At 38.8% G+C, this 13,536-nt stretch overlaps 1 protein-coding gene across 3 annotated transcripts in view; it reads right to left on the bottom strand.

Annotated features, from left to right (window-relative positions):
* The window catches only part of LOC124619381 (neutral and basic amino acid transport protein rBAT-like), an 84,065-nt gene that overhangs the window by 45,357 nt on the left and 25,172 nt on the right, over positions 1-13,536 (bottom strand). For all 3 annotated transcript variants that reach the window (XM_047145717.1, XM_047145720.1, XM_047145719.1), the window contains exons 3-4: positions 9,185-9,328; positions 8,691-8,851 (exon numbers count right to left, since the gene is read on the bottom strand). In XM_047145717.1, the coding sequence (XP_047001673.1) occupies positions 8,691-8,851; positions 9,185-9,328 (305 nt within the window). The remainder of the gene's footprint in view (positions 1-8,690; positions 8,852-9,184; positions 9,329-13,536) is intronic.

The following is a 13,536-nucleotide window of genomic DNA, read 5'->3' as shown; positions in this document are numbered from 1 at the left end:
GAACATGACTACTCAGTGAGGCACAAGCTAGGAGAGCTTCACTGAAATGCTGATTCCTCGAGTTGGAAAGTTCAGTATACACAGGCCGACGAAGTCCTGATAGCTGAACTAGAGAAAGAGCAGTAAGAGGATAAAGAATGCAAGCAAATTACAGCATTGCCCAACTTTTGGGTTGTTGATAAAGTATTTTATCATAAAATACCACAGGACAATCGGCACGTTATTCCAAAAGCCCTTAGAGAAATAATTCTCCATCCGTTACATGGTAGTACATAAGCAGGCCACTGTGAGAAGAATGCAACAAAGGCAAGCATAGTCTCACTGTGCTGGTGGCCTACTTGGTGCTGTTGAAAGATAAAAATGGTCTTGTGTATCATCTGCACAAAGGGCATAATATGTAAAACCAAAAATTCCTCTCCAAACACTTCAAGGAGGCACTAAACCTTTTGACTTTGTTGTCCCTTTTTTCAGCTCAAAATAGTAAATGTTTTATCAATTATTGGTTACTTTCCCCATTTCTTAATTATGGCTCATCTGGGGGATGTGACTGCAGCAACAGTTGCCAAAGCTTTTGTGATGTAATTCAGTTTGAATTTGGAAGCCCTGAAACCATCAAAACAGATGAAGAAAGTTATTTCTTATAATCTCTTTTCACATAAGTTTGCAAATTATTAAAAATCAAGAAGGGGTGAACTACTCCATCCAAAAAGTAATGTCCGCATAGAGCGTGTCCATAAATATATTCTCAAAATGATGTCATATCACATGAATCAGATCCATACACACTGGTACAGACTGCTCCCCTGCATTGTGTCATCATAATACTATAGAGCTTGAATCTATTGGCTGCACTCCGTTTGAGGTGGTATAGGGGTGCAAAATGCATTCATCATTCAGGTTAGATAAATTTCCCTCAGATATTATTGCTACAGCAATGAAACATCTGCTCCAGTGCTTGAGATCTGACCAGGACAGATACAGGCAAGTGTTGCCATTGCTGTTGCTAGCCAAGTTAAATAGAGTCAAAAGAACTTGAGACTTCCGGACTACAAGCCTTGACAATAGGTGTTGCTTGGGACTAAGAAGCTCATCCCTCTTAGGGAAGGGACTTACAAAATGTTATGACTAACCTCATGAGACAAGGCTAAAGGAAAGAAGATTAGCATTTTAATGTCCCGTTGGCAATGAGGTCATTAGAGATGGAGCACAGGCTCAGACTGGGAAAATATGGGGAACGAAATCGACCATTCCATTTCAAAGGAACCATCCCAGCATTCGCCTTAAGTGCTTCAGGAGAATTACAGAAATAGCTGGAAGGGGATCTGAATCACTTTCTTCCCAAATGCAAGTCCAGTGTAATCAATGCAGAAATATAGCTGTCAGGCAGTATAGTCACGGAACACTTTGACTGACTGCAACTTTATCAGAGACAATATGGCAGTGACAAACAGAAATCAGCTTACACAGCACTCAAAACTCAAAAAACAAAGCCATGTGCCCTGAAGCCACACACTAGTTGGCAGTGTGTTTACGTGCACCTCTGTATCACCTTCATTCTAAGGACTGAGCAGCTATCAGGTGTGAGAGAAAGAGACTCAGATAGTTATTGTTTCTATTTGATGAATATGTCCCTTTTATGTTTGATGCCTGTAGTGAATGAAATCAATAATTTTAGCTTTATCATACAATGGTCAATATAACAAATTACTATGCTTTAGTAAATGTACTAGTACAGAGTTCAAAAGAACACAGTATAGCTTTGTGACAACATACACACATTAGTGGAAATGTTGGAGAAGGATGTGATGCCATGCAATACTTCTGTAGTGGCAGCCATGAGAAATAACAGAGCTTTCTTTCAACTAATGGGTTTTTTGTAAAGGAAACGGCAGTTTGAATTCTGATCTGCTAGCAGGAGTAATTTACGAAGAGCTAGATAATAATACAGCCACTCATAGTATTCTTGTGATTTCTACAAAGCCTTGTGTAATACAGTACTTTTCAGTGTATCCACTGCTTTCCTCTTTGTCTGGGAGGGTACTTAGTTGTCCATGAGATTTCATGATAATACAAACATCCTATAGGCATAATAAATGACCCAGATCCATGTGTTCCTTGAGCTGAACCTTGACTCACTGATATCAATTATAACCAGGTAATCCTTTTCTGCTGCAGCACTATCTTTTGTTGAGGATGGACGGTATTGTGAATTGTGTTTTATTCATCTCATGACTTACATTTGCAAGCCATTTGGTTTGTGTGCAGGAGAAATGTCAAAAATTTATAACACAGTTACAATGATTTTTACATTAATAAATAATAGCAATACAATAAATAATAACACTATAAGGATATTTCTTGGAATATCTAACACATTGTATCCAGTGCAAAATTTCCAGTTTGTCCTGCGTGAATTCATCCACTGAGTAATAACACTTCAGTGTCAGTACCTCATATAGCTTTCTTTTAAGTGAACCTAAATTCATCTGCATCAACTTGTTCCCTTTTAATTTATTACAAATTTTCATTCCCATGTAATGAGGTCCCTGGGCATACAGTTTGAGGCAGTGGGTAGGGAGCATAAAATTTTCTTTGTTTCTAGTATCTTTTCACGGTTTCCCTCAAATAATTCATGCCTGGTCTACAAAAATATAATAATCTCATATATGTATAAGGGTGGCAGAGTTAATATTTTAAGTTTCCTAAATAATGGTTGACATGGCTATTTTTGATTTGCAGTGGACATATTTTGAATGATTTTTTTCTGTATTTTTTAGTATCTACACTATGTTTGTTGAGTTACCACAAAAAACAATATACTAAACCTCATAAAGGATTTGAAGTAGCTTGTATACATTACTTTTCATGAGTCCATGTCAGTTGCAGTTTGCTGTTTGCTGCAAATGCAAAGCTGCTCAGTTTGTTTGCCAGGTATTCGATGTGTGCCTGCCAGCTCGAATTTTTATCTACATTTAAACCTAAGAATTTGACTGAGTCAACTTCTTCCATATCTTGGTTGTTGTATACAATCTTAATCTGCTCACATTTTGACTATTTGGTTTTGAACCACATCACGTGAGTCTTAGATATGTTTAGATTCAACCCATATAGCTGAAACCAAGTTTCTAAGGTACTGATCACAGATCTGGGAATTTTTTCTGAATCCTGATCTTCAACTGAGACAGAAGTATCATCTGTAAACAGAACTGGTGGGGAGATGATATTTAATGGTAAGTCATTAGCATAGAAGAGAAATAGGACTGGGCCTAATATGGAGCCTTGTGTTTTCCAGTCAGAAAAATAATATGAGCCATTTGAAGATATGCTAACTCTTTGCTTTCTGTTGGGTAAGTAGGACTGAAGCCGTTGTAGGGCACTGCAGCTAATGCCATACTTTTCAAGTTTGTAAACAAGCAATGCATGATTTACAGAATCAGACCTTTGTGAGGTCACAGGAAATTCCCGCCACCTTATTTCTCTTGCCTAATGATGTACTTATTTTCTCAGTGAAACTGTTCCCCTGATGAAAACCAGATTTATTGTCTAGAATAACAGAATACTTTGCAAAGAAATTTTGGATTTGTGCAACAGCAAATTTTTCATATATTTTAGATGGGACTGGCAGAATCAAGAGAGGATTATAATTTCTCATGATCTCTCTTGATCCCTTCTTGAAGAGTGTTTTGACTTCAGCATATTTCAGTACCTCTGGGAAACAGCCCTCTTCAAAACATAACTCAACTTGTCAGTGAGACTATTTTCCCAGATAGCCACAATTTCACATATGGATTGGTTATCCAACAGTATTTCTATTTTCTAGTACAGTATAACTACTCCTCTTTTTGATTGTGAAACCAAAATCCTTGGTTTTAACAACTGTATTTTGTTGATTTTAACTGATTTTTACATTAATGTCAAGCCTACAATTGGGCTAGTTGAAACACTGTCAGACAGATTTTTCCCAACCAGTACAACCAATACAATAATACCTCCAAGGTTTTTCTATAACTATAAATATTTGTACTATCTTTCTGGTTTTCCACTGAAGAACACAAAACAGATGCCTCAGGTAGTAGAAATCAATGGGAATATACACAGGTGTTTCTTAGTGGAATTTCCAACATGTATTCATTTGCTATGATGCATACCAAGCCTATAAGTGCACTACAAGCTACTGTAAGCTCAGAACTGTCACCAAATCAGCTGGCTGCAAACACCACTCCTACACATGCAAGTGTCATATGTCACTATCAAGCTATTGTACCTCATTCAAGCTCATCTCTTCTGCCTTTGCTATGCATTGTTGTAAAATCTCTAAGTGCCACAGACTCTCATTTCACTTTTGCATTTTTTCTATTTGCTATTTTAAGTCTTGAAAAATCCTATTGATGTTATTAATGAAGGAATTATCTTCCTTCTTGATCACATACTTGTGATGAAGCAGAGAAATTACTAGACCAATATCCCTGACTCACATTGACAACCACTTAGGTAGAAGGTTATTAACAAAACTGTTTTGATAGCCCAAATGTACTAAGAGTCTCCACACTTCTTATCATTTTGAGAATCTTAATTTAGATTCTCTGGCCCTGAATGTGTATCACTGTATGTCGTCTCTCCTGTTAGTGTGTCGCTAATTAATTAGTTTGTGATATTACTGTAGATATTAAGTAGTGAGATAGATTTGTTTTAATAGTGATTATCACCAGCATATAACAAGTTTCTTGTGGTGGCCATTTTTGCAGCAGCTGTATGAAAATTGCAGTACTTTAAGAGAAAAATGCCTTTTTGCTTGCTGCACATGAAGTTCTTTTATTTAACTTTTGCACATATACATGTTTCACCTTACTTATGAGGCATCTTCAGTGGGTGTGCTAATGTATTATAAAGCATTTTCATTTGCACATATAGGTTATAATTTGCATATACAGGTTACAGACTTAAAACATTTCATTGTTATACTAAAATGGAAAAGGACTTACCGTTCAGCATCTAATTCATTGTTTATAAGACAAACAGCTTTCTCTCATGTGGCAAACTGGTTGAAAGCTTGCAGTTTTCTTGGTGTTCACTCTGCAAACAGTTGACACATGAGAGAAAGCTGTTTGGTTTATAAACAATGAATTAGATGGTGAACTGTAAGTACCTTTATGTTTTATTATAATACTGAACTGTTTTAAATTTACAACCTGTATATGCAAACCCGCATCTGCAAATGACAAAAAAGCATGTAATATTTCAGGACACCCACCAAAGATGCCCTGTAAGTATGGCAAAATGTGCCTGTGTGCATAAGTCAAATAAAAACTTAACATGCAGCAAGCAAAAAGTCGTTCTTCTTTTACACTACTGCAATTTTCATCAGCTTATGGTTATGAATTGCTTGACATTATGATTTCTAAATATTCTTTCTGCTGATTCAATTCAGATAAAAATCTTGCTACTCATTTTACACTGACTGTCAGTAACTGTTATTTCATCAGGCTGAGAACTGATCATTCAATACTGATGAAAATTAACGTTCAATGCTGATGAAAACCAATGTGAAATTGCATTTTGTTTAGTAGAAGTTGCAACTTCCCTCTGTTACTGAGTGGTCACCAATTTAATTAAGCCAGTTTCTGCTAGGATACGTAATAGTTGACTATATGTTACTCCCTATCGCTTATACATTTCAATTAAGTGTTATGATAAAGTGTTAATTGTACATACTCACCACTGATCCTTGGGTGACAGTAGATTGTTTTGCATCGCTTGTAAATATAATTTTGTTAACTGCAGCTTCAAGTACTCTGCAGAGCTAAGACTCTTCGAAGCAGTACTCTGCAGCCATTCTTGTAATATCTCCCTAATTTTATATTCAACTGACCTGTTGCCAGAACTGCCTAACTCTAATACATATGAATTAATTACTGTTTTGTAATAGTAGTTGTACAAATAGAAAGAGCAAATCTTGAGGGAAAGGACAATCATCTATACTGTGAATTTATACTATCAAAACAAGATACTCAAATCAGTGTTATATGGTACCTCATTTACAACTGCAACTTCATCATAGCGATGCTTGGATATGTTTTGTATACAATGGGTGATTGCAGAACGGGACATACCTCACCTCCTGATGCTGCCTTGCCCAATCCACATACTGAAGGAAGTAGTCCCCTAGGATTGGCAGACATTGGTGTTTAACTGTATACAATTCATCCAATATTGTTTATGCTTGTATATCAAACAACAGAAAATCCAGGATGGAATAACAACAGCATGGAATTTCTGCTCTCGTAGACCAACATCTTCAACCTATTACTCAGAACCTATCCTCTCATATAAAAGATACCAACCATTTCCTCCACTGACTCTCCATAGTTCCTTTCCCTTTACCACACGGTGCCCTGCTCGTCACTATTGATGCCACCTCGCTCTACACTAACATTGGTAATGCCCATGGCCTTACTGCTATTGAACACTACCTTTCCAGACACTCTATGGATTCCAAACCAATAACCTCCTTCCTAGTCACCATGACCAACTATATCCTCACCCACAATTACTTCTCCTTTGAAGGGATTACCTGCAAACAAATCTGGGATACGGCTATGGGCACTTGCATGCCACCATCCTAAGCCAACATATTTATGGGCCATCAAGAGGAATCCTTCCTAAAAACCCAGAATCCTAAACCCCTCACCTGGTTCAGATTCACTGATAACATCTTTGCTATATGGATTGAAGGTGAGGACACCCTATCCACATTCCTCCGGAACCTCAACAACTTCTCCCCCATTTGCTTCACCTGGTCCTACTCAACCCAACAAGCCACCTTCCTAGATATTGACCTCCACCTCAGAGATGGCTACATCAGTACCTCCGTCCATATCAAATCTACTAACTACCAGCAATACCTCCACATCGACAGTTGCCACCCATTACGTACCAAGAAGTCCCTTCTGTACAGCCTAGCCACCCATGGTCGTCGCATCTGCAGTGATGAGCAGTCCCTCTCAAAATATACTGAGGGTCTCACTGAAACCTTCACTGACTGTAATTATCCTCCCAACTTTGTACAAAAACAAATCTCCTGTGCCTTATCTTTCCAGTCTCCCACCACCTCCCAAAGTCCCTCAGTTCGGCCACAGAGTAGCATTCCCCTCATAACTCAGTACCATCCAGGGCTGGAACAACTGAATTACATTCTCCCCCAGGGTTTCGATTACCTTTCGTCGTGTCCTGAAATGAGAATAGACCTGCCCACTATCCTTCCCACACGTCCTACAGTGGTATTCCGCTGTCCACCAAACCTACACAATAAACTCGTCCATCCTTACACAACCCCTGCTCCCAATCCCTTACATCATGGCTCATACCCCTGTAATACACCAAGATGCATGACCTGTCCCATACATCCTCCTACCACCACCTACTCCAGTCCGGTCACTAACATCAGCTATACCATCAAAGGCAGGGCTACCTGTGAAACCAGTCATGTGATTTACAAGCTATGCTGCAACCACTGTGCTGCATTCTATGTAGGAATGACAATCAACAAGCTGCCTTGTCTGCATGAATGGTCACCAACAAACTGTGGCTAAAAAACAAGTGGACCACCCTGTTGATGAACACACTGCCAAACAAGATATCCCTCATCTCAATGACGGCTTCACAGCCTGTGCCATATGGATCCTTCCCACCAACACCAGCTTTTCTGAATTGGATGTTTCCCTGCAATACATCCTATGTTCTTGAATCCTCCTGGCTTCAACTTATCCTCACCCATCCAGCCCCCTCCCTGTTCCCATTCCAGCACTACACAGCTGTCATTTCACTGCCACACCCAGTATCTTAATTTCTTTTTTTATCTCCTTTCCTCTACTTAACCCCCCCCCCCCCCTCCCCCCATTTTCTCTCCTGCCCTCCGTCTAAACTGCAGCACTTCACTGTCCGCCACTCCCATAATACTCTCCCTAACCCCTCACCACCCCAGCTTCCTCCTTACCCCCACTCAGTCACCACTCCCATCACGCACTGGTGCTGCTGCTCGCAGTGTGGTTTCAAGTGTCTGAGACTGCAGACGTGTGTGCAAGTTGCGTTTGTATGAGTGTGTGTGTGTGTGTGTGTGTGTATGTGTGTCTATTGCTGACAAAGGCCTTAATGGCTGAAAGCTATAATTGAGTGAATCTTTTTGTTGTACTTATTGAGACTCAGCATCTCCGCTATATGGTGAGTAGCAACTTTCCTTTTCTAATATTATAACAACGTGGAAACAATAGATAGGTCCCAATACCTGGAGACAGTGGCCCGTGTGTGTATTTTCTGTTTTGAAAGAAGCACTTTGCCTGGAAGCTTCAATATTTTAGCAATCTTTTTCATTGTGCCTGTCTCCGATTACCGCTTCCTCTAAGTGATGAGTAGCATTCGATACTTTCCGTATTGTTATTGTACTTATATATGTTTATTAGAGTGAGATTTGCAAAGTGTGACACCACATTTCAATTTTTAACATGTATGTTAATTGTATGTAATACTTTTGTTAATACATATAGACTGGGTTAATTTTTTTTTCATACATGATCAACCTGCTTGTTCCATAAAAATTTGTAGTCCAAGAATAAGCCCAAAAATTTACATCCCAAACAGATCTTTGACAGAATCTCATCAATTGTAACATTTTCAAACTAAGAGAAACAACATACTTGGCATACAAATGCAGCCACATCAGGTCCCTTGGTTAGGTGTGCATAATGATGAGAATTTAGAAGTTGTGCACAGACAGTGGGTTCGTGCAGAACAGAACTGCTTGAGGAAGACGACTCCAGTGTTGCTGCTACTCCTGGGAATGCTCCAGATGGACCATCTGAAAAATGTTAAAACAGTATTATGAGCTCTGATTTAGAGGTTGTCACCTTAGTTTGTATGCAAATGTTTAATCTCTCTTCCGTATCTTTTATTTATTACTATTTTCATGACACACTGCCTTCTTTCCTATGTTTCTACATTTCTGGCAATGCAACTTATGGTTTTGAAAGCAGCATATGCATTAAAGTGTGGACTTGTGTGTGCACTTAGTTTAGACATAATTAAGTGCTAGTATGTGTGTATATACATTATGATATAGTCACCATCTATTAGGTTCTACTTCAATTCAATTTTTTTGAAAGCATACTACTTGGACATGTGCTTCTTTCACCTTCTATGGCTGGGCTGCTGTCATGTGCAGGTACGTTGGCATCATTCATAGCAGTGAAACCTGGTGCACCATCAAGACCTGGCAGTGATGACGAAAGCTCTGGGTCAGTAATTGATGGACTGATTTGATGCTCATATGCCATACCTGTGACAAAGGTTTCTGCATTCAATGAAACGTTATTACATACATTTTAGGTCATATCTTTAGTCTCTCTCCTCTCTCTCTCTCTCTCTCTCTCTCTCTCTCTCTCTCTCTCTCTCTCTCTCTCACACACACACACACACACACACACTGGAGGCGTCCAGCTCAAACTGAGTTAGCAGAGATTACTTTTTATTACATTAATACTAATACATTTTCTTTTTGCACCATTCTACAATACAGCATAAAATGAACACTATGTGATAAATATGCCATAAGATAAAACAAGTATAAATTTCATCTTTCACTAACATTTGCTTTGTTGGGAAGGGAGTAAGACAGGGTTGTAGCCTCTCCCCGATGTTATTCAATCTGTATATTGAGTAAGCAGTAAAGGAAACAAAAGAAAAATTCAGAGTAGGTATTAAAATCCGTGGAGAAGAAATAAAAACTTTGAGGTTCGCCGATGACATTGTAATTCTGTCAGAGACAGCAAAGGACTTGGAAGAGCAGTTGAATGGAATGGACAGTGTCTTGAGAGGAGTATATAAGATGAACATCAACAAAAGCAAAATGAGGATAATGGAATGTAGTAGAATTAAGTCGGGTGATGCTGAGGGAATTAGATTAGGAAATGAGACATTCAAAGTAGTAAAGGAGTTTTGCTATTTAGGGAGTAAAATAACTGATGATGGTCGAAGTAGAGAGGATATAAAATGTAGACTGCCAATGGCAAGGAAAGAATTTCTGAAGAAGAGAAATTTGTTAACATGGAGTATAGATATAAGCGCCAGGAAGTATTTTCTGAAAGTATTTGTATGGAGTGTAGCCATGTATGGAAGTGAAACATGGACGATAAATAGTTTGGACAAGAAGAGAATAGAAGCTTTCGAAATGTGGTGCTACAGAAGAATGCTGAAGATTAGATGGGTAGATCACATAACTAATGAGGAAGTATTGAATAGGGTTGGGGAGAAGAGACGTTTGTGGCACAACTTAACCAGAAGAAGGGATCGGTTGGTAGGACATGTTCTGAGGCACCAAGGGATCACCAATTTAGTATTGGAGGGCAGTGTGGAAGGTAAAAATCGTAGAGGGAGGACAAGAGATGAATACACTAAGCAGATTCAGAAGGATGTAGGTTGCAGTAGGTACTGGGAGATGAAGAACCTTGCACAGGATAGAGTAGCATGGAGAGCTGCATCAAACCAGTCTCAGGACTGAAGACCACAACAACAACAACAACATTTGCTGGCAAAACAAGCAGTGGCCCAAGCTCTACCTTACCAGACATGGCCCAAATAGTAGCTGAACAACACACTAGTGGCTCACAGCAAACAGTTAAAGACTCACTCTCACAGAGATTCACATTATTTGATTCCAAACATGTGAAATTGGCCTCCTAGTAACATGAACACACATTAATGGCCATCTGCTGAATAAAACAGATGAGACGATAAAATAAAAAGTTTATAATTAATATGTATTAACAAATCCTTACCTTTATGTATGATGGTACTGTGCTGAAAACCTTTTCACTAGAATACAAGATCCCACTCTGAAATTTTGAAAAGTAAGCCTCGCGGAAATTACGTTTTTATTTTGCATCTTTAAATCACAACTCCACTGGTGCAGATTGTTATTAGTATCTATTGTCATAAGGGAGTACGGGTTGTGAGTAGCAAGTGTAAGAAACTAACATTTTTGAGCAGACTTTTGCAAGATATGGAGTATTCTCTTTGCACATTATTGTTACAGCTTGGTTTTGCTGCATAAACATTTTATTCAGTTATATTTAATTCCCACAGAAGAAATACACAAACATTGCAAAATCAAAATAAGCAAAATAAGCTAACATCACTGTCTTCAAGTCAATACAATGTGTGACGTGTCTACGTGCAAGACATGCTGAACTGAGTTACTTGATTATTCTACACAGAATAGTCAAAGAAACTGGTACACCTGCCTAATATCGTGTAGGGCCCCCATGAGTACACAGAAGTGCCGCAACACGATGTGCATGAACTCGACTAATGCCTGAAGTAGTGCTGGAGAGAACTGGCACCACGAATTTTGCACAGCTGTCCATAAATCCATAAGAGTGCGAGGGGATGGAGAACTCTTCTAAGCAGCATGTGCAGGACATTCCAGATATGCTCAATAATGTTCACGTCTGGGGAGTTTGGCAGCCAGCAAAAATGTTTAAACTCAGATGATTGTTCCCTGAGCCACTCTGCAGCAATTCTGGACATGTGGGATGTCATACTGTCATGCTGGAATTGCCCAAGTCTGTTGGACTGGACAATGGATGTGAATGGATGCAGGTGATCAGACAGGATGTTTACGTACGTGTCACCTGTCAGAGTCCTATCTAGACCCCATATCACTCCAATTGCATACGCCCCAACCATTACAGAGCCTCCATCAGCACGAACAGTCCCCTGCTGACATGAATGGTCCATGTGTTCATGAGGTTGTCTCCATACCTAATCATGAGGTTGTCTCCATACCTAAACACGTACATCCGCTCAATACAATTTGAAATGAGACTCTTCCGACCAGGCAACATGTTTCCAGTCATCAACAGTTCAATGTCAGTGTTGACTGACCCAGGCACGGTGTAAAGCTTTGTGTAGTAAAGTCATCAAGGGTATACGAGTCGGCCTTCGTCTCTGCAAGCCCATATCGAAGATGTTTCATTGAATGGTTCGCACACTGACACTTGTTGATGGCCCACATTGAAATCTGCAGCAATTTGCGGAAGGGTTGCATGTCTGTCATGCTGAACGATTCTCTTCAGTTGTCGTTGGTCCCATTCTTGCAGTATCTTTTTCCAGCTGCAGCGATGTTGGAGATTTGATGTTTTATCGGGTTCCCAATATTCATGTTACACTTGTGAAATGGTTGTACAGGAAAATCCCCATTTCATCCCTTCCTTGAAGGTGCTGTGTCCCATCGCCCGTGTACTGTCTGTAACACCACGTTCAAACTCACTTAAATCTTGATAACCTGTCACTGTAGCAGCAGTATCTGATCCAACAACTGTTCCAGACACTTGTTGTCTTATATAGGTGTTGCTGTCCACAGCGCAGTATTCTGCCTGTTTATATATCTCTGTATTTGAATAAGCATGCCTACGCCAGTTTCTTTGGTGCTTCAATGTACATTTTTGTTGCTTTCATTTTACCTTAATACCCAGAGTGAGGACAAGAAATGTGTATGATAACTAATGTTAACCTTACAGCAAACTTCCCAAAAATATAAAAACAAATACTAAGCTCAAAACCTCTGGAAAATCATTAAAGTCATATTTATAGCAGGATTGCTTTTACTTCATTAGAGAATTTTTAAGTGTGTATTATTTGTAGTTTTAAATATGTATGCATAGAAATCACTTTCATCTGCACACATATAAATTGTCTTGTCCAATGTCTTATGGACAAACTGCTTCTGTAGGTCCAATAAAAATACTACACAATAGTATCAGTGAGGTACTTTTGATTAGCTGAAATTGCATATGAATACTTGAGTGATTATGATATAAACTGTTTTCTTTGGACCAACGATATGCCTCTTCTGCCATTATTTGGGGTGTGATGATAAGGCTGAGTTTGTGTTCTTAAGTCATACAATTGTACCATCAGCAAGCATTACAAGTTCTGAGCAGTGTTTTGGTCGCTGGAAGATTACTAATGTAAGTTAAGAACAATAGTGGAATTAGTACCAAAACTTGTGAACTCCATATTTTATTTTACTTCATTCTGGATTTAGTGACATTCCTGCAGTGTAATAAAGTATGATCATATGGAGAATCAGATGAAATATATGACTGAATTGATGATTTCTTTGTAGGGAAGACACAGTATTTTATCTTGGATGGAGAGTCATCGAAAGTAACTTTGTGTGTACCCCACGGAAGTGTGTTGTGTCCCTTACTGTTCATGTCATATTTTAATGATCTTGCGGATATTATTAATAGTAACCAAAGACATTTCACTTATGATGCAATTACCTACAATGGAAATCAGTCTGAACAAAGTTTTACAAATATTCAGTCAGACCTTGGTAAGATTTCAAAATTGGTGCAATGACAGGCAGCTCGCTTTAAATGTTCAAAATGAAAAACTGCGCACTTCATAAAAAAAGTAGTATCCATGAATATAATATTAGTGAGTCACAGCTGGAATCTGTAAACCAAGTAAATACTTGGG

The sequence above is a fragment of the Schistocerca americana genome, chromosome 6 (genome assembly GCF_021461395.2).
Source record: "Schistocerca americana isolate TAMUIC-IGC-003095 chromosome 6, iqSchAmer2.1, whole genome shotgun sequence".
Lineage (NCBI taxonomy): Eukaryota > Metazoa > Arthropoda > Insecta > Orthoptera > Acrididae > Schistocerca > Schistocerca americana.
Note: the sequence above shows the minus strand (reverse complement) of the source record. Positions and strands in the feature narration are given on the sequence as shown.